The sequence below is a fragment of the Pristis pectinata genome, chromosome 9 (genome assembly GCF_009764475.1).
Source record: "Pristis pectinata isolate sPriPec2 chromosome 9, sPriPec2.1.pri, whole genome shotgun sequence".
NCBI classification, from domain to species: Eukaryota; Metazoa; Chordata; class Chondrichthyes; order Rhinopristiformes; family Pristidae; genus Pristis; species Pristis pectinata.
This window is the reverse complement of record NC_067413.1, coordinates 30,750,221-30,771,874: the sequence shown is the minus strand read 5'-3', so window position 1 is coordinate 30,771,874 and position 21,654 is coordinate 30,750,221. Positions and strand designations below refer to the sequence as shown.

At 40.6% G+C, this 21,654-nt stretch overlaps 1 protein-coding gene across 1 annotated transcript in view; it reads left to right on the top strand.

Annotated features, from left to right (window-relative positions):
• The window catches only part of LOC127574193 (eukaryotic translation initiation factor 3 subunit E-A), a 123,761-nt gene that overhangs the window by 84,235 nt on the left and 17,872 nt on the right, over positions 1–21,654 (top strand). Inside the window, exon 10 of the mRNA XM_052022980.1 lies at positions 3,142–3,251. Coding sequence (XP_051878940.1) covers positions 3,142–3,251 — 110 coding nt within the window. The remainder of the gene's footprint in view (positions 1–3,141; positions 3,252–21,654) is intronic.

Below are 21,654 nucleotides of genomic sequence, written 5' to 3'. Positions count from 1 at the left end.
ATTCTAAATGTTTCTATGAGGTCCCCTCTCATTCTTCTGTACTCCAGTGAGTACAGTCCAAGAGCCGACAAACGCTCATCATAAGTAAGCCCTTTCATTCCGGGAATCATCCTCGTAAATCTTTTCTGAACCCTCTCCAACATCAGTACGTCCTTCCTAAGATAAGGGGCCCAAAACTGCGCACAGTATTCCAAATGAGGCCTCACCAGTGCCCCATAGAGCCTCATCAACACTTCCTTACTTTTATACTTTATACCTCTCAAAATGAATGCTAACATAGCATTCGCTTTCTTTCCTGCCAATCCGACCTGGTGGTTAACCTTTAGGCTATCCTGCACGAGTACCCCTAAGTCCCTTTGTACTTCTGTACTTTGAATTTTCTCCCCATCTAGATAATAATCTGCCAGTTTATTTGTTTTTGCAAAGTGTGCAACGGCACATTTCTCAACGTTGAATCTCATCTGCCATTTCTTTGCCCATTCTCCTGCAACCTTCCTATTTCTTCAATACTCCCTACTCCTCCATCTATCTTGGTGTCGTCTGCAAACTTAGCCACAAAACTATTTACTCCATAATCCAAATCACTAATGTACAAAGTAAAAAGAAGCGGCCCCAACACTGACCCCTGCGGAACACCACTAGTAACCAGTAGCCAACCAGAACAGGAGCTCTCATGGAATGATTATAGAACACAGAACAGTACAGCAGAATACAGGCCCTTCGGCCCACAATGTTGTGCTGACCTTTAAACCTCACCTAAGACTATCTAACCCCCTTCCCCCCACATATCACTCTATTTTAAATTCCTCCATATGCTTATCTAGTAATCTCTTGAACTTGACCAATGTACCTGCTTCCACCACCGCCCCAGGCAGCGCGTTCCATGCCCCACCCACTCTCTGGGTAGAAAACCTTGAGATGTCGACCATCCACGGATGCTGCCTGACCCGCTGAGTTCCTCCAGCATTTTGTGTGTTGCTCCAGATCCCAGCATCTGCATCTCTGGTGTCTCCAGTTTGCATTCATGTGGCATCTCCTCAATGTAAAATAAGCAGAAGAAAAGTAGATGAAAATCAAAAAACTCTTGTGTCTCCTCAGATCAGCTGTGAACTTGTTGAATGGCAGAGCAGGATGGAGGGGCTGAATGTCTTGGCCCTAGGTGTGGTTGGAACGTGGTATTCACGGCATAGGGACTTTGGAAGCAAAAAATATGGTTGTATTTAAAGGGAAATTAGATAATACATGAGGGAGAAAGTGATCAAAAGTTACGCTGATGGGATTAGATACAGATATGTATTTATATCTATACATGTTCTATATTTATGTTCTACATTTACGTTCTACACCAATGCTCAATACAAGAGGGCATGGCTTTAAAGTAATGGGTGGGAAGTTGAAGGGAGATATCAGAAGAAGGTTTTTTGTTGAAGCCAGAGTGGCTGTTTCATTGTCTTTTTTTAACCAGCCTGGGTGAATTAATAAAACATGATATGGCTGGCTCAGTAATTTCACCGAGAACTGCTTTTGCTTACTGCAATGTTTTAAATATTAATGGCTCTGGTATGGTTATGGGAAGTTGTGACATTTTCATTTCTTCTGATTTGAAATTTTGTGGGCATTTCATAATGGAATATGTATTCTGATAGCATTCAACAGTGAGAATCAATACACATTTGTCTGTTGGAAAATTACATTTATGACAGGACAGAGGACAGATAAACCAGACCTTTTGATATTGTTCAGGCTTTCTCATTGTAACAACCCAGAGTGGCTGGGAGTCCTGCCATTTGGAAGGAGCAATGCCTGCATTTTCAGATTTCCTCGAAGGCTGGACCAATGTAAAAATCATCAACGGTCGGAACAAGTAGAGAACAATATGATTCCAATTTACCACCTTCAGGGAAGATTGCTTTACTTGGACTAATAATGGGCAGCTCACAGCCTAAAAGGGCAACTTGAAACTGCAAATGCTGGTAGTCTGCTGGAAATTCGTGGCTCACCAAATCACCACCTTGGGGAGATAGTAACATTGTAATCTTTTGTGAGTTAACAGTTTGCTTAAACATTCTTATAATATTCTAAGTGCAATTAGATGTCATGAAGGTCTGGGGTTAGTTCTTATAACTTGTCTCAGTGGCGAAAATGGTCAGGATGAACCATGCATTGACAATTTGTTGGCCTCTTTGCTGCTCCACCTTAATTTCATGCATGAATATTGGATTGAATTTCCTGTAATGGCTGGTGTTGGTTGTTTTTCATGATGTTGCTTTGGATTTCAAAAGCAGTTGAGAGAGTGCCATGTCAACAAAATCACAGATACAATAAAGATGAGTTTGCTTGGAAACATAAAGAGATACAGTGTAAAGTTATTGGGCAGTTAATAGGTATTGTGATAAAGAAGGAAGGATGATGGAAAGGGTATGGAATTAAGTGTTAAGTAATAAACCACAGCATATGTCAGACATCACATGTACAGAACCATTTGGCTCTTGCTTTGTTGATCTAACTTTCCCTTTCTCCTACCATGAACAGATTAGAAGATGCTGTAACTCAGTTTATTCCCACAGCAGAACTCTATGAATTTTTACAACCTTGATATCTACTCTTGGAGTATTTTTCATTAAAAAGCTATTGCATACATTGGCATTTGGCCAATCGAGGCACTTAGCATGTGGACTCCAGCTCTTGCTTAGATGTTTGAAATCTGTTTAGGTGACAATTCTTTGTGGATATTGTTAACAGTTTGGTATCCATCTGTATCAGTTCAGGAGAATAAAGGAATGCTTAAAAGATCCATGCTTCCTGCTGTATCTAAATGCTAGCCCCACTAAGAGCAGAACTCTCTTGCATCATTTCCAAACTTAACAGATCTGCCTGAAGATATGTTTTTTTGCTGGTCAACAATTTTTCTATTTGTGTCGCCAACACCTGCAGAGTTACTCTAAATTTTTTCATTCATTGCTGCTATATTGAAAGTTTTTTTTTATGTTCCCAAGTGAGGATCATTTCAGATTAGGATGTATTGCAACTTGCTACAAATACAGTGAAAGGGGGCTGTGTAGAACACATGACATTATTTGCAAATTTAATGGTTTATTGTGGGATTTTTATTCGTTATTTTTATGTATGTTTTTATTTCAGGTGCTTGTGAATGACTTCTTCTTGGTGGCCTGCCTTGAGGACTTCATAGAGAATGCCCGTCTCTTTATCTTTGAAACATTTTGTCGCATTCATCAGTGCATTAGCATCAGGTACAGACATCTCTTAATCATCAACTTGTGCAGAAGCAAGCTTCTTAAATTATCGTCTTTCAGTGAGCTTCCCTAGAAATGAAAACAGTAAATGCTGGAAACACTCAACAGCTCAGGCAGCATCTGTGGAAAAAGAAACTGGTTAATGCTTTGGGTCCAAGAGCATTCTTCAGAACTAGGAAGGAACTGCCCTTTCCCAGTTCTGACAAAGGGTCTTGGAGCTGAAACATTCACCTGTTTTTCTCTCTCTCTCTGCAGATGCTGCCTGCCTAGGTCAGTGTTTCCAGCATTTTCTGTTTTCATTTCAGATTTCAAGCACAGTTGATTTTTCCCAGAAATGTACATCTGGAACCCAAGGATAGTCAATCTTTTGAGTAATGCTTGAGTAATACAATATCTTCAACAGAACAGCTCAACTGATGGAGATCCAAATTAACTGGACAGTGGTCATGGAACCTTGTGGTTAAGTTTTGCTTGAATGATTGTTAGCTGTCTATGTAAATCTGAGGTGTTTACTGCCGTTCAAGTAATTTCTGAACCAGTGGACTAAACCAGTGGAATTTGAGGGAATTCAAATTCATGTTCTACACTTGAATCGAGGTTCATTGGAGATCCTCTGCTGCCCTCGTATTTTTTTCGAGATGCATTGTTTGATACAGGTATGAATTTGAGTAAAATTAGTGATTTCAGACACCTCTGGTGCTCATACTTCTGCTCTCACCCTTGTATCTCTTCTGTTTCTCGTACTTCTGCTCTCTCCCCGCCTTCTTCCAATCAGAAACCAATTCCAACATCTTGTGACTAGTTTCCTCTGGAGTTAATTTGGGATCTGAGATATCTCAACTAATCTGTAGCTTAACAATTATATGATCTTAGTGGTATTTATGATGTGGTTGTCCACATAGAAACTCAAAATATTACTTGCTTGTTTTTTTTTCCAAGCTAGGAGTTTGTATAAATAGAATATACACAGTAAGAAGTGTTTTCATTACTACTACAGTATTTTGTGTCAAGTTATTGATGGCTAGATTGGTGAGCCAATGAAGGTGCAGGTATATGGCCAGCTCAGATTGATATATTAATTTTTTCTAGTGTCTAAGAGCCAAGAAAATTAAATCTGAGCACGAAATCTGTTGTAACATGGTGATGGTGAAGATCGCATAATGGCAGATTGAGCATTAGGATTGCTGGTGTGTAGGCTTAACGCAGCAAACATCTCCCCACCACCGGTGGATTAGACGATAATGATACAATCATTTTTGATGGTAGGCTGAAATCCTGAAAAGAACAATGAACATCTTTCTGTCAATTATATAGAGTTGATGGTGGGATGTTTTAAATCAAAATGTGGAATCTTCTTGCTTTTTACGAAAAATAATACAAAAATTTACCACAATTTTATCTTTAAAGTGTCTCTCTATGTATTTGTGTGTGTATTTGAATGAAGTATGGCCTGTTTAGAATGCCTACATACTCTATTTTCCCATGGAGTTGACTAAAGAGATGTAGCCACTTCCAGCAGATTTGTGACTTATTTGTAATATTTGGTATAATGGAGTTGCTTGTCTGGCACTGTATTGAAAGGAGATTGCCACGGCTCTGCAGGACCTAGCTGTGTTTGATACTACAGAATGCACATACTATTTGAACTTACTGGGAGCAATTGTTAAACTAATGATTAGCATGCATGTGGAATTAGAACTATAAACTGGCTAATGAAACAAAAATTGTTGGCTTCCTTTGTTAACTAGTGTTCTGGGAGGTGCAGTGGGAAGTTGAATAGTTCTAAGTATCAAGAAATTCATAAATTAAAAATAGAAAGTCTGAAAGCATACTTAATAAAAGTATGGAGCTAAGCATATGGCAGTGGTGAAGATGACAATTATTTGCATTGCACAGTTTATGATGGTGGGAGTTGTGTAGGGAGGAGAAGGTAACACAGATAACGTAGCCTTTGAAAAATCTCTCCTAAAATTATATCTGTTTTGTGTTGTACTCTTTAAAGATTTGTATAACCATTAAATGCCGAGCAGAGCAGCTCGTGTATTTCAATTTCTCTAAGGAGAGCAGGGCCCCGCAGTGTCGGTGCCCACGTGTTTACATTCTCCTGCTTATTAGTGACGGTCATTGAAGCCTGTATGTTAATATAAATTACTAGGCACCCACAAATAATGATTCTTCAGTCAGTCCTGCTTGGAGTTTGTAGACCAAGGGAGCAGTAAAATATTTTTAAATGTTGGATTAAAATTCCTGAAAAGAATTCCTTGGTTCCAGGTGGATTGAGTTGGGTGTCAGGTCTGTTGCCCTAGTTAATGGCTTAGGTGAGAAATTTCCCAACATAGATGAATTAAGCAATCTTGGCATATTTGGAATAGATATTGCCTTTGAAAAATAATTTGATGCTTTATTGCCAAAATCTTTGCAACTAAAGCCAGCTTGACTAGTCCCTTTCACAGAAGTTTGTCTTTTCCAAATAATGTGGAATGTGCCAGCTCTGGGAATACTTTGTTGATTGTGGATTCTTGTCACATTGCTTGTGTCTGGCTGAAAGATGGAGCGGTGACATAGAATATCATGTCATGTACAGCAGAAGAGGTGAGCCTGAGCCACTCCCTTTTTAAGGTCAGAAAGTTTAATTCTGGAGTATAACCAGCTGGTATGTTGTTTGCCGTCTAATGCCCTGATTTACACAGTCTGACTGTTGAAAGCTGTGTATATTTGAACCAAATTCCTACTTACATTTTCCATCCCTCTCTTAACCCACCTCACTTCAAATCGCCTCGTTTCTCACCAGCCACGAGGTTAAAATCAGGGCATGATTGTGAAAGTTTGTAGGTTGGAAAGCAAACAGCAACTTCATGGTACAAGTCAGAAATACTCTTCATTGGAAGTATGAGTTGGGGTTCTCTTAAAGCTGTATCCCATTTTTACAAGATACTGTGTATGACGCATGCTCACTGGATGCAATGTGGCATTGTTCATGTTTTAGCCTGAAGCATAGTCATGATGTTTCATCTGCTCACCTGGCCAATCTAAGGCCCTGTAAGCCCTCCCTATGGGAATCCAGGTTGTTAATAACTGCTTGTAAATTGCTGAAAGCAATTAAAGGCTAGTAAATTACCTGTAAATTGTAGGTTCCTGGTCAGAAACTCTACCTAGTGGTTATGCACCTGTGTAAAGTGTAATGCAAGTGGTGCTGTTTGAGACTTTTTTGCTTGGATATTTACATGTCCTCTTTGGCATGCTGTTCAGTGAATCTTGAGATTATATCCACACGAAGAGGGTCTGTGGGAGTGAGGGAGGGGTCTGCACTTGCTTGAGATCTCATTCTGCTTTATTTGGCTCATGAGAAATGAATTAATTGTGTTTTCCTGTCCAGTGCAAATAGATGTAACACTTGGTGTTACACCACCTCCCTTGCCACCGTTCAGGGCTCTTAACAGTCCTTCCAGGTGAGGCAGTCCTTCAATTGTGAATCCATCGTTGTCATTTATTGCATCAAGTGCTCCTGGTGTGGCCTCTACATAAGTGAGACCCAATGCAGATCGGGGGATCACTTTGTCGAGCACCTTCACTCCATCTGCCATAACAGCCAGGCTCTCTCAGTGGCCAGCCATTTTAATTTCACTTCCCATTCCCACACCAACATGTCTGTCCACAGCCTCCTCTTTTGCCAAGTTGAGGCCAGGTGCAGATTAGAGGAGCAGCACCTCATATTCTGCCCTGACAACATGAATATAGATTCCTCCAGCTTCCAGTAACCACTCCCCTTTGTCCCCCCCTTTGTTTCTCCTTATCCCACCAGCCCCTACACCCCTTCTCTTTCCCCTCCCCCACTCCCCCTTGATCTGCCCATCATCCACACATTCCTCCCTCCAGCTCCCCTCCTCATCTCCTTCCATCTTCTTCAGCCCTTTGTCATTTCCACCTCTCACCTCCCAACTTCTTACTTCAGTCCCACTCCCCCCACCTGCCTATCTTCCCCCTCTCACCTGGATTTACCTGTCACCTGCCAGCTCTCACTCCACCCCTCCCCCCACCCTTTCATACTGGCTATCTCCCCTCTTTCTTTCCAGTCCTGAAGAAGGGTCTCGGCTCGGAACATCAACTGTCCATTTCCCTACGTGGATGCTGTCTGACCCAGAGTTCCTTCAGCGTTTTGTGTGTTGCTCCACATTTCCAGTATCTGCAGTCCCTCTTGTGTCTCCAATGCAAATAGTTAAATATCAACTACAGAAACTTCTCAAGCTGTTCAGTATAAGGTATTTTAGGTGCTAAAGAATAAATAAAACTCAGATATGGAACTGCTGTGTATCTTTCCATTGCCAGCTTTCTGCAATAGAACTGTGCTGCAAGCAGTGCTTTTTTTTCCAAGCAGTCAAGTGGAGGTGAATGACCTTTCTTTGAACTAGAAGAAATGGCATTTTACACCACCTGCTTTGAGGTATTCTACAAAGACCAAAAGGACACTATTAGTCACTTTTCCCTCAAGAGTTTAGCAAAGGAATGTCTAACATCAAGTTTCAGTGTCATGTAATTGCATGTCTCTGATATTAATGCATGCTTGTGTATCTGTGCATCAACCATTGACTGGGTGGGATAAGCTTACTGTTGGCAGAATCTAATAGCAGCAATATATTGGATGGAGTATATCATGTAGCACCTTGGCAATTTTGACAGCTGGGACTTTGGTAATCCTATCCTGTTGGTGGATAAATGGTGCTGAAATGTAAATGGCAGGTTGCAATTTACATTAAGAGTGCAAAGTTATAAATGACCAATGCAAGGCAAAGGTTGAACAGAAAGGTCACATGCAGCAGAGTTTTAACGGTTGTCTGAGTGGAATATGGAAGGCAGCCAGATAGAGGTCAGTACCAACAAACACCAACATGGCTATAGTTATTGATCATAAAAGTCTTCACTAAAGGGTGTTAACAGTACCACCTATTTTAGGCAGAGATCAGCGTTTACACCTCTTACAGGATTATCTTCCAGTCAATCATGATCTTAAGCCATCTCTTGGCATGAAGGAAGATTTTGTTTCCAGTTTTATCGTCGGCTATGAAGTGCCAAATGAATCCTATGCAGAATCAGCAAAGTCCTGATCAAGAGGTCTTCAGTGGGTCCAGGCAGGTAGGTGGCTTGTTTGGATTGGTGTATGCTCATTCTGCTGTTTGTGCTTGACCTCCTCAGTGCTTACTGCCTTCTTGGATCTTCTCTGACAGTTTGAGTGGTCTTGGGTCAGGGATTCATTCCCTTGAGTTGGTGAGAAGTTTCATGTTTTCCAAGACATCCTAGAAGTGATTTCTGTGTCCATGGAAATTGGTTGCAGTGGCAGAGCTCAGAAAGGATTTTTTTTTTGGAGTCTGGTGTTGCAAATGTGGGTGATGTGGACAGTGAAAACTCATAAGGACCTCCTCAAAGCCTCCTTGGAAAAATTGCAACATCCTCAACAACTCATGGGAATCCAAAAACCTCTAAATCTATTGGAGAGGATCCAGGAAGGTCAAGGGTATTTGGCATTTCTCTACATGAGCACATGGAGGCCAAGCACGATAGATGGAAGAAGCATACACCAATCCAAAGATCCTGCCCAACCTGTGGCAGAGTCTGCTGATTCTGCATAGGACTCACTGATCACCCCAGAACCCACAGAACTGGAAGCACACCAAATATGGAATTACACCATCTTTGGCCCCATCAAAGCTGATTGAGCATCATCAAAGTTTCAACACCATGAATATTGGCCAGAAGAAGGATACTGACATTGGTTCGCCCATTTGATGACTGGGTTTGGAGGACTTTACAGAGGCACTGTTGGTGGGTCTTCTTTGAAGTGCCTATTGTAAATTGTTCTCAGTAAATGAAGTGACAATAACCCAACTCAACCAATGAAATGGCGCATCATCCATCCAGCCTTTAGGTAACTGATTTGTTTAGACTCCATCCACAGCCCACCGTTCCCCTGCCAAGCTTCAGTGGAGTGCAGATGCCTCTGTATTTTTCTGAAAGTACGTTACCTGAGATGAGCACTGCTGAGTAAGTTGGCATCTTTAATTGATTCTAGTATTAAAAAAAAGGGATTATTTATAATTAAGCAAAAGTTATAATATTACTATAAATCTAACATTCCCTCAAATGAAGATTTTAAAATTTCTCATTTTAAACCTGCCCGTGACATTGCCAGCTTGTGGCTAGAGGCTGAACGTACAGTGTGACAGTTGACATAGCAATATAAGAATTGAGAGAAGGATGTGATCAAAAATCTTTTGGGAGATACCATATGTTGCATGCACTTATTAATAAGATGCAGCAATAAACCATGTAGTCTTTCTAGGAATTCTCAACTTGTTTCCCTTATTGCCAAGATATTGACTGAATTCATTGCAACTGAATAACCACATTAGTTACTCTCATCATTTCTCTCACATAATCAATGCAAATATACGCACAAGACCTATGGCCTGCTCTAGCTGCAGTCTGAGAAAATGTGGTAATTCTGCTTCTGATAATGTTATTCAGATAGTGGATTAAAAATTGATGTCAGCATTGTAATCAGACTGTGTAATTGTGTAAATTTCCAAATATCGTTTATAAAAGGGATTGTACCAAAGTTACTCAAATCTGAATTCATTTTAGTTTTGATTTGGTGTTGCTTTGATTTGTGGACAAAAATCAAATTTAGTGATGTACCCTGTGGGCTTTTCGAAGTACAACAGTTTTGTGAAAAATACAAAAATGCACCAAAGCATATACATTCTAAGGGAAGTGATGGTGTTTCTGTTATATGTTCAAGACCAGCTGTGAATCAATGTCAATTTGTTATCTTATTGTTAGCTTTTTTTTGTTGTTCTGCATTGGACTGTTGAGAAGCTCCCATTGGTAAGGTAACAAGTTTGTTGAATGGTTCTCCTGGTTCATATTAACTTAACACTAGAAAATAAATCACTTCCAAGAAGGGCACTGATATAATTCTCTCTTTAATGAGGTTCTATAAGCACAGGTTTGGACATCTGTAGTTCGTTCTTGCAGAGTAAAACCTGGCCTTAAACAGAAACACTTGACATCTGAAATATTAACAAGTTTCTCAAAATTCAGGATTGATGGCACCTTGTTGATCAACTGGTGCTGCTGTTCAATTAAAGACCAGTTTCCTGTCTTTTTAATTTAACTGCCATGTTAGTTACTGCAGCATTACTTTTTCCCCTCATGGTACATTTGAATCTTATCTGTTTTCTTTGCACAATACACAAGTTTTAAAACCAGGAAGGGAAGCTTGCAGACATAAAATTGAAATGGCATGTCCCACAAACATCAATGAAGTAAGTGGCCGTCTACCTACATTAATTAATTGATAAATGTTTTGGAAGAACTTAAACTCTGTCATGGATGATCAGATAAGTAAAGCTTTAGTTAAGCATATTGTGCCAAAGATATTCTTTTCAAAATGCAGCATCTCTTAGTTACTTATGAAGCAAGGTGACGAATGGGCTGCATTGTGCATTTGCAGTATGATGTTGTATGTGAGTAGTTGAGTTACTTTCTGTTGCAAAGACCATAGCACATAGTATGTTTGTAAGTGAGCTGAGCCTGATCTATTCCTAGATATCATCTCAGCTGACTGGAAAGTCTCCTGTATTGCATGTTGTGGGCTTAGGATTTTGGAATGTAGAACAGTGGGTCATTGTCTGGATGATGCCCATCATTTGTCAAATTTGTGCACCTTTAAGGAAGCAAGATGCATGTATGAGTATAATATTCTTTTGGGGTGTGCACTGGTCCGTATTGTTTGCTTCTCGGGTGCTATTTCTACAAGGTGATTAGATGTGCTACTCAAATGCAGGTCTTACTTGCTATTGCAGTGAGGGAGAGTGTTTCATCTCCATGTAGATGTTTAATACTTGTGGATTATTACTTTACTTTGGGTATTCATTAGCATTTTTTTTCTTTTTGATAACATTTGACAATTGTGGGAGTGAATTGTAGAAAGTCATATGAATGCATTGATATAAAGTGAAAGACCTGGATAATTGATTGTTGTTTCGTTACCATGCTGCTTTGAGTTGAGTGTTCATTGTACATCGTAAAGATTCTGCTTCTTAATGGAGGCCTAGTAAGAGCAACTTGCTGTTTGTGTATTTACAGAATAGCTAAATTGCTACAGATTAAAATTCAAGTTAATAAAAATGTTAAAAAGAGGCTGAAGCTAGTCACAACGAAGTACATCATGAGAATCAATGAAGATTTACTTTATGCTGCAAGCATTTCCCACTCTGAAAGAATGAATTTTGTAGTACAAATAGGTGTGAAAGAATTGTGAATGTTGACAAGGGAAAAGGGCAATTGAAGTAGCAGCATCTCGAATCTGCTGAGGAGGGAAATCAGCATCACAGTCCTTATTGTAGACCTAAAGAGCAATCCCTAACCTGCAGTACAGGTATTGTAGGAATGTTGCCTTGTTTTTGTCAAGGCTCTGCAGTTTAACATGGACTAATCCTACTGGAGACGAGAAATTGAGACATCCAACTTGTCAGAACCCTGCACAGACAAGGAAGGAAATTGAGATATACACCTGTCAAAGTGAAGAGCTTGAGCACCAGTTCTTCACCTAGATTGGTTTAAACTGGAACGTTCACAGCCTTGAGATTTTAAGTTGTCACGCTCACTCATAAGAACAATGAGAAGTAGAAGCAGGAGTAGGCCATCTGGTCCATGGAGCTAGTCAATGTATCATCAAGATCGTAGATGATCATCTTGTGCAACTGCATTTTCAAGCACTATCTATACATCTATTGATTCTCTTAATATCCCAAATATCCCAACAATAAACTACTCTGTGTAGAAATTTCTCCTCATCTGAGCAGATGAATGCGTGGCTGAGGAGTTGGTGCAGGGGGCAAGGTTTTAGATTTTTGGATCATTGGGATCTCTTCTGGGGAAGGTGGGACCTGTACAGAGTGGATGGGTTACACCTGAACTCGAGGGGGACCAATATTCTTGCAGGCAGGTTTGCTAGTGTGGTTCGGGAGGGTTTAAACTAGTTTGCAAGGGGGATGGGAACCGGAGGGGTCGGTCAGTGGAAAAAGTGCATGGGGTAAAGTCAGATCTAACATATAGAGAGGCTATGAGGAAGGAGAGGCAGAGTATAGGGTATAAAAGTAGAAAGGTGGATGGGCTAAAGTGCATTTACTTAAGTGCAAGAAGTATCAGGAATAAGGGGGATGAACTGAGAGTTTGAATAAATACATGGAACTAAGATATTGTGGCTCTTGCAGAGACTTGGCTGTCACCAGGGTAGGAATGGATGCTGAATATTCTTGTATCTCAGTGTTTTAAAAGGGATGGGGGGGTGGGGGGGGGAAGAGGAGGAGGGGTGGCGTTACTGGTCAGGGATACTATTACAGCTGCAGAAAGGGTGGGTAATGTAGAAGGATCCTCTCTAGAGTTAGTATGGGTGGAAGTTAGGAACAAGAAAGGAGCAGTTACTCTACTGGGAGTATTCTATAGGCCCCCTGGTAGCAGCAAGGATACTGAGGAGCAGATTGGGAGACAGATTTTGGAACGGTGCAAGAATAACAGAGTTGTTATTATGGGAGACTTCAACTTCCCAAATATTGATTGGCACCTGCTTAGTACCAAAGGTTTTGACGGGCCAGAGTTTATTAAGTGTGTCCAGGACGGATTCCTGTCACAGTATGTTGACAGGCCGACTAGAAGGAATACCATATTAGATCTAGTATTAGGTAATGAACTGGGTCAGGTGACAGATCTCTCAGTGGGTGAGCAGTTGGGGGACAGTGACCACCGCTCCCTAACCTTTAGCATTGTCATGGACAAGGATAGGAGCAAAGAGGACAGGAAGATATTTAACTGGGGAAGGGCAAATGATGAGGCTATAAGGCTAGAACTTGCGAGTGTCAATTGGGATGACATTTTTGAAGGGAAATGTACTATGGAGATGTGGTCATTGTTCAGGGATCTCTTGCAGGATGTTAGGGATAAATTTGTCCCGCTGAGGCAGAGAAAGAATGGCAGGGTGAAGGAACCATGGGTTACAAGAGAGGTGGAACATCTAGTTAGGAGGAAGAAGGCAGCATACATAAGGTGTAAGCAGCAAGGATCAGATAGGGCTCATGAGGAATATAGAGTAACAAGGAAGGAACTTCAGAAGGGGCTGAGGAGAGCAAGAAGGGGACATGAAAAGGCCTTGGTGAGTAGGGTTAAGGAAAATCCCAAGGCATTTTTCAATTATGTGAAGAGCAGAAGGATGACTGGAGTAAAGGTTGGACCGATTAGAGACAAAGGTGGGAAGATGTGCCTGGAAGCTGTGGAAGTGGGTGAGGTCCTCAATGAATACTTCTCTTCAGTATTCACCAAGATGACGCTGAGAATAGTGTTGGTAAGGTTAATGTTCTAGAGCATGTTGATATCAAGAGAGATAATGTGTTGGAGCTATTAGAAAATATTAAGACAGATAAGTCCCCGAGGCGTGAAGGAATATTCCTCAGGCTGCTCCGCGAGGCAAGGGAGGAGATTGCTGAACTGTTGGCTAGGATTTTTGAGTCTTCGTTGTCCACGGGAATGGTACCAGAGGATTAGAGGGTGGCAAATGTTGTCCCCTTATTCAAAAAAGGTAATAGGGATAGTCCAGGGAATTATAGACCAGTGAGCCTTACGTCTGTGGTGGCAAGCTGTTGGAAAGGATTCTTAGAGATAGGATCTTGGGGCATTTAGAGAATCATGGTCTGATCAGGGACAGCCAGCATGGCTTTGTGAAGGGTAGATCATGTCTCACAAGCCTGATAGTGTTCTTCGAGGAGGTGGCCAGGCAGATTGATGAGGGTAGTGCAGTAGATGTGGTCTACATGGATTTTAGTAAGGCATTTGACAAGGTTCCACATGGTAGGCTTCTTCAGAAGGTCAGAGGGCATGGGATCTAGGGATGCTTGGCTGTGTGGATTTCGAATTGGCTTGCCTGTAGAAAGCAGAGGGTTGTGGTGGAGGGAGTGCATTCAGATTGGAGGGCTGTGACTAACGGTGTCCCATAAAGATTAGTTCTGGGACTTCTGCTTTTCGTGATTTTTATTAATGACTTGGATGAAGGGGTAGAAGGGTGGGTTGGCAAGTTTGCAGACGACGCAAAGGTTGGTGGTGTTGTAGATAGTGTGGAGGACTGTCGAAGATTGCAGAGTGACATTGATAGGATGCAGAGCTAGGCTGAGAAGTGGCAGATGGAGTTCAATCCAGAAAAGTGTGAGGTGGTACACTTTGGAAGGACAGACTCCAAGGTGGAGTACAAGTTAATGGCAGGATTCTGGGTAGTGTGGAGGAGCAGAGGGATCTGGGGGTTCATATCCACAGATCCCTGAAAGTTGCCTCACAGGTGGATAGGATAGTTAAGAAAGTTTATGGGATGTTAGCATTCATAAGTCATGGGATCGAGTTTAAGAGTCGCGAGGTAATGATGCAGCTCTACAAAACTCTGGTTAGGCCACACTTTTGTGTCCAGTTCTGGTCGCCTCATTATAGGAAAGATGTGGAAGCGTTGGAGAGGGTGCAGAGGAGATTTACCCGGATGCTGCCTGGTTTAGAGAGTATGGATTATGAGGAGAGACTAAGGGAGCTAGGGCTTTACTCTTTGGAGAGAAGGAGGATGAGAGGAGACATGATAAAGGTGTACAAAATATTAAGAGAAATAGATAGAGTAGACAGCCAGTGCCTCTTTCCCAGGGCACCAATGCTCGACACAAGAGGGCATGGCTTTAAAGTAATGGGTGGGAAGTTCAAGGGAGATATCAGAGGGAGGTTTTTTACCCAGAGAGTGGTTGGGGCATGGAATGCACTGCCTGGGGTGGTGGTGGAGGCAGGTACATTGGTCAAATTCAAGAGATTGCTAGATAAGCATATGGAGGAATTTAAAGTAGAGGGATATGTGGGAGGAAGGGGTCAGATAGTCTTAGGTGTGGTTTAAAGGTCGGCACAACATTGTGGGCCGAAGGGCCTGTATTGTGCTGTACTGTTCTATGATTGATCCTAAATACTGCAGCAAACCCCTTATTCTGAAGCCATGAGCTCTGTTTCTGGACTCATCAACTGGAATAAGACTATCCCTACACTCACTATGTCAAGTACTGTAAGGATTTTGTACGTCTCAATGAGGTTACCTCTCATTCATCTAAACTCTGGTGTAAGCAAGTCTAGCCTACTCAATCTCTCCTCATGTCAAAAGGCATTTCAGGGGAATAGAATCAGACAAAAATGTACACAGAGCCAAGGATTGGATTTAAAAGCATCTGAGATCAAGAGAAGGTTTTTGGGAGCTTAACCTTGTTATTCCTTTTTGTTTGCACTATTTATTTATTTTTGTAATTTATAGTAATTTTATGTTTTTGCACTCTACTGTTGCTGCAAAACAACAAGTATTATGTCATATAAGTCAGTGATAATAAATCTGATTCTGATTCTGAATTCTGAAGGGAGTTAAGGCACAGCCCCTCTGTAATCACTGGGAAATTCATGCAGAATCTGGTATCTAGGTCTGGCTTTGCTTCTAGGTCATAATATTTCCTTGTGTTTCCTGCATTTCAATTTAGTCAGAAACTGCAGCATCTCCAATGAAGTTCAGCAGGATGGTGTACTTTTGATTGTCTACAATTGGTATTCAATATAGCTCTACTTCAGAGAAAAGAGAATAAATACATTCTCTGCATTGGTGCTCTTGAAACCTTGCCTTACCTGTTATTTTGAATGTTGCCAAGCAAACTACCTGAGTGTATGTAATTAGACAGTTCATAGAAACAAGGGAACAGGGAAAGGCCATTCAGCCTCTACCTTGTTCTGCCTTAGCTTATCTAAACTTTGTTTTCTTGTTCTTTATAGCTTTGCTCAACAAATAAGTTGCAAATTTCCATTACCCTTGTGTGTGAAAGTGATTCCAGGACTAAACGCAGTTACTCCAGGTGGTGTCTGCTCACAGCCGTGTGCAGCTGAAACATCATTTCTTCCTCTCGTATTCCAGCCCCTTCAAAGCCTAACTTTTCATTGACCTTTCTGATAGATTTTTGTACCTACCCACTTGTACTTACATGGGTACCCAGATCTCTTTGGTTCTCCACAGTTCTTATGTTTGTCACTATTAAGAAAATATTTCAGTTTTGCTGCCTTGAATACATAGCTACTAACCTTGCATTTCCCCACATTGAATTCATTTGTGACAGTTTAACCCCACTCATTTAACTTGTCTGTGTGATTTTGTAACTTCCTTCTGTCATCTGCATTGCTTATTGTGCCACCCAGCATGGTGTCATCTGCAAATCATGACATGCAACTCTGGGATCGAAAATGTTGAATAAAATGGTGAAAGGCCAAGTTCCTGGTGCTGTTCCCTGGGGGAAACCACTTGTCACATCCTGTCACATGCTTTTTATCCAAGCCCAGGTTTGGAGGAAGCTGATGGTGCTCTGAAAAATGATTTCCTCTTTCTTGCATATGTTTCTTCAGAATCTGCCTACATATTTGATTTGAGAAAAATGGTTACTTTCAAGGATCCAAAGATTTTTAAAACTAAGAATTGCACTTCAAATTGATTTTTAAGCCATTTGAAGAAATTAATGGCATGTGAATCAAGGAACTATATTTTTTGTTACAATATCCTAGTATCTTAATGGAAGTTTAATGGAAGTCAGTGAGATTGTAAATAAAATTTATTTGCATTTTAGGAAAGCAGTCAGTACAACTTGTCCACATGAGTTTTATGAAGATGATTTGAGTCTTGGAATTAATGGCAGAATAACTAAGCAGATAGAAATCCATCTTTCCACAGTATCCTAGTGATCAGGACAAGCTCTTTCAATATTTATTTCTACAGCAATATGCAGCAGTAAGTTTTGCCAGTAAAATTATTCTTTATTCTTCACTCTTCTCTACCTTGGAGTATCTGCTAATCACCCTGAATATTTTTGTATGTTTTCTTTTATACTTCTACAACTTGTTAAGCAAACACCAATGCCATTTTGGTTCAAAGAAGCTTATTGATATCTGCAGCTCTGAAGATCATGTCCAGTGTGATGCTCAATGACCAGGAAGCCTGTCTGAAGTAAGTTACAGGTGCACAATTTAGCAAAGATGCTTATTAAAATAGTGACTAAACACGTGCTTCATTATGTTTCTCCATTCTCAGCCATCTCCACAATTCCCCAGTATTCTTGTATGTCCACTGCCAGATGCACAGAATGATAAAACTGATGTTTCAGCTGAAGCATTGAGGTTGCCCCACACTGGTTGTTTGCCTTGCAGTTAACTATTGGAAGGGGGCAGCACAATTTAATTAGTCAGATGCTTCAAATAAAAAAAGTAATTGTTTTAAAATGTGACTTTTAAGAAAGTGTAGAAGTGCCAAGCTGCTGAGTGCTTGCCAGTATCTAACAGACTCGAGAGCTGCTATGTGATCGCACTAATATGCTCAATTACAACCAAAGTTGGTCTTTCTGGCAAGCATTATAATCAGATTAATTTCCTTTTAAATCATAGAGCCGCCTGGTTGAAATGAACATACTTCTTGAGCTTGCAGCTAACACCACACATATCTGCAGACTTGTGTGGCAGGAGTTCAGCACTCTGGAGGAAATAAAAATGCAATCCCACAATATTGTGAAATGGAAAAGAAATATGCTACCATGCTTTGAGGCTAGATGTTGGCATTTATTGTAGCTATGGATCACTCAGCATCATTATTCACAGAAGCAGAATTCATTCCATGTTGTCAGAAGCCTCAAACCCAGCAATAAAATTTGGGAAGCAAAGTAATGTGTTGGCCAAGAAACTGAGCTGAACCTTGTTAGACACTAGGATCTGTCTCTGCACTGCTTTTTGGATGCAGATACCTTGATTCCTTAACCGCCAGGTTTTTTTTGGGAGATGGGCAAGGGCGAATATGAAGAGCCAAGTAAGTACTCAATAACTGTTTGTTAAAATGCTCATTGGAAGCCTATGATTGTAAGTTGAGGCGTAGTTCTACTTTCAGCTCCCATTTCGGAGGTCCTCATCTGAAACCATCCTTGTTAAAGAAACAATCATCTCTGATTGAATTTTGCCCCTTATTGACTGAATGCCAATGCTTCTCGACCATTTCATGTCTGAAAAATTTGCAGTTGAATAAAAGATGCATGAACAGAAACCTTGCAGAAAATTTACATCTGCAACAGTTGATGGACCCAGAGATGGATTGGACCTTGATTTATTCGGAGCACTGGCTGATTTGCTGTCCTGATTTTTCCCTTCCCTTTTCTTGGACTTGTACATTAGTGTTGTTCTGCAGGTGTTGACTAGGAAATGAATGTGCAGCAGGGCAGCTGAGGTGAGATTGAGCTGTTCCATCACTAGGCACTGAATCATTGCCAAGGAATGGGCATTTGTGAAAAACCTCTTTGTCAAGTTGAGATCCTTTACTTAGAATATCTGGAATATCATAAACTAGAGTTTGTAACTTCTTGTCTACATTTCAGTTGAACGCTTTTTCTTACAGCTCACTGTAACATTTAAGAACAGAGGGAGGCAGTGCTATGCTATGCATGCTTTTCTTTTCTCTTTTGGAAGCCATATTGTAAGCTATATAGCATCACTTCATGTGTGCTAATATTGTTTCAGACTTAAAAGTTTTGTTAAATTGTTAAAAACATTTGCAACTGTTGGTCGCCAACATCCTTATTTATCACTTCCATCATTTGTGTAGTATTTCATCTGAACATGGATTAGCCATGTAAGTAAAGTTACCAGTAGCAGATGGAATACAATTCAACATAATGTATTAGTTGTATGGATAATTAGGAGCTGCATAAAAAGGTTCAAGGTAGTATTTGAAAATAACACGTGTCTAGTACATAAAGGCAAGCACTGTAGTGCAGTGGTTAGCGTAACGCTATTACAGTGTCAGGGACCCAGGTTCAATTCCGGCCACTGTCTGTAAGGAGTTTGTACGTTCTCCCCATGTCTGTGTGGGTTTCCTCCAGGTGCTCCAGTTTCCTCCCACATTCCAAAAGATGTATGGGTTAGGAAGTTGCGGGCATGCTATGTTGGTGCCGGAAGCGTGGTGACACTTGTGGGCTGCCCCCAAAACACTCTGCGCAAAAGGTGCATTTCACTATGTGTTTCTATGTACATGTGACTAATAAAATATCTTAAAGTAGCATAGATATGCCATAGTAGAAGTGACTCATGATAAACCATTGCAAGGATTTTAGACTTAACTAAGTGTTTTAGCAACAGACTTGAGCCTACAATCTGTGCAGATACTGCATTCTAGTGCTGAAACAGTGCTACGTTGTCAATGAGATACGAGAGACTGGATTGAGGTCCTGTCTCTCAAATCCAAAAGACCCCTTTGCAATAATCACAATTTATCAATCAAACAACAAAGGAGCAGAGACTTTCAATGTCAGACTTTTCTACACGTGTCCTTGTAAATAGGTGCACTTTGGGTGTTCACTAATGACTAGAGCGTTGAGGAAGTGGAATGTGTGGTATAAGAACATTTGTTAATGTTTGGTGCTGTGTTTAAAGGTTGTCTAGTAATCAACAGGGTGAGTTGGTCAACGATTGACATACACATATTACAGATAGATATCTGTCATACCCTACCTAGTGGAAGCCTGTTTAAGGCAGTTTCTATGAAGATATGCATTGACTAAACCATTGCAGTCTCCTGGTTTAGTTGGTGGTTTCTACAGTACAGCACTGCTATAGGTAATACTTCTATGGATTATGCCTTCAGATTTGTTTCATCCTTTTATTCAGGAAATGAACAATCTGTTTTCTTTCACACGTACTTTTCTGGACCTCAGTGTGTCTCACCAGTGAGTTACACAAGAAGGCTGTTTCCACGCCCTGTTGTGCATACAGTTTTTGAACCAGCTGGCTTGGCAGTGGGGTTTTCTACTGCCACATTGGCTGCTCTGCCTCTGTTCTGCTTCAATGTCCTTTCCTTCTTCCTAATAAGTATAACAATGCTCTTTAAATCAAATATCTCATTGTGCAGTGTTGTGAGTAAAGCCCTGTGTTTTTCTGATAAAATATGCCATGATAAAATAGCTCAATAATACATTATAAAGTTATCACACATCCCAAGAGGCTCACACATTTCACTACCTTTACTGGAATACAATCGCATTTAGTTGAGAGCTCTGCTGTGTTGTGCAGATGTCTCTTGTACTTTTTATATCACATAGATCCTGTCACTGCTTTTGATTTGTGCAGTGCCTGTGAGAGTATAATTCACTGGTGTGCTCTTGCCAGTTAGGTTTTGTAACAGTCCTTTTAACATTCCCAAAAACATGGACAAATCTAGCACGCTCTTTAAAAAAAAACTGCTATTTTGAAACTGTTGGAAGATTAGGGAAACAAGTCTGAAATATTTTAGTCTATTAAATTCACGTCAATCTTGTACATTCATTCTCTAACTGTTGCATTGGAAGGAGGCACCTTGGCTTTTATGTCCTTGGCATGTCCCAAAGTGCTTTGCAGCCAACTTAATTCATGGTGTAGTGTCATCACTGTTATAATCAAGTTGGTGAGATAGTGACCCTGGAAGAGGTTAAAAGGAAAAGATTTCATGCTTTTGTTATTCAGCTTTGGTAAGTTGGACCTATTTTATTCTGATCAGCATGGCCTGACAGAGGTGTGTCTATAAAGTTAAAAGGCCTGGTTATCCACCTTTAGATTATGGGGAAACTATGGGGTATGCATTATGCTGCTGCAAAAGTACAAATCCATTTTCATATTCCAGAGGTTCACTCTTCCCGAGGAAAGGAACACCTTAAAATCTATATGTTTGGTGCAGACTCTCGCCTTCAGGAAGGAGTTGCTCTTGATCCTGACTGGACCAGATTCTGTACTGTGAAAAAGGAAGGTGAATTAAAAGTGAATCTTTGCATGGTAATTGTGACTCTCAGGCTGGAGAATTTTCCTTTTTTATTTCCCTCCCTTATTGTCCTTGGGAATTTTTTGCAGAAGATTCTATGGTTGCATTAGATAGTTCTTGTGTTTCAGGTACTTAAGTGTACTACAGGGATGATGTATCAGTTGGTGTTTCCTTGTTCATTGTTATCGTGGGTTTGTATTTCAACAAAGGAAAAATAATGAGTTTATAATCTGTGAGTGATATTGGGTGAGGGACAAATGTTGGTCTGAACATGGAGATTACTCTGGGCTAGCACTCTTGCAAATATGCCATTATCGTCTAAAGTGGGGTCTGATTTAAAAAGGTTTGTTTACATATGCCCCTAAAAGTAGGCTGAAGAATTCGAATGTCTGTCTTTAAAGCATGAAGACCATTTATGATTACTTTTACTGGTTTTAGTCGGTGTGTGCTGAAGAACAGTTAATTGTAGTAAGTGAGTCGGCTTTTGAA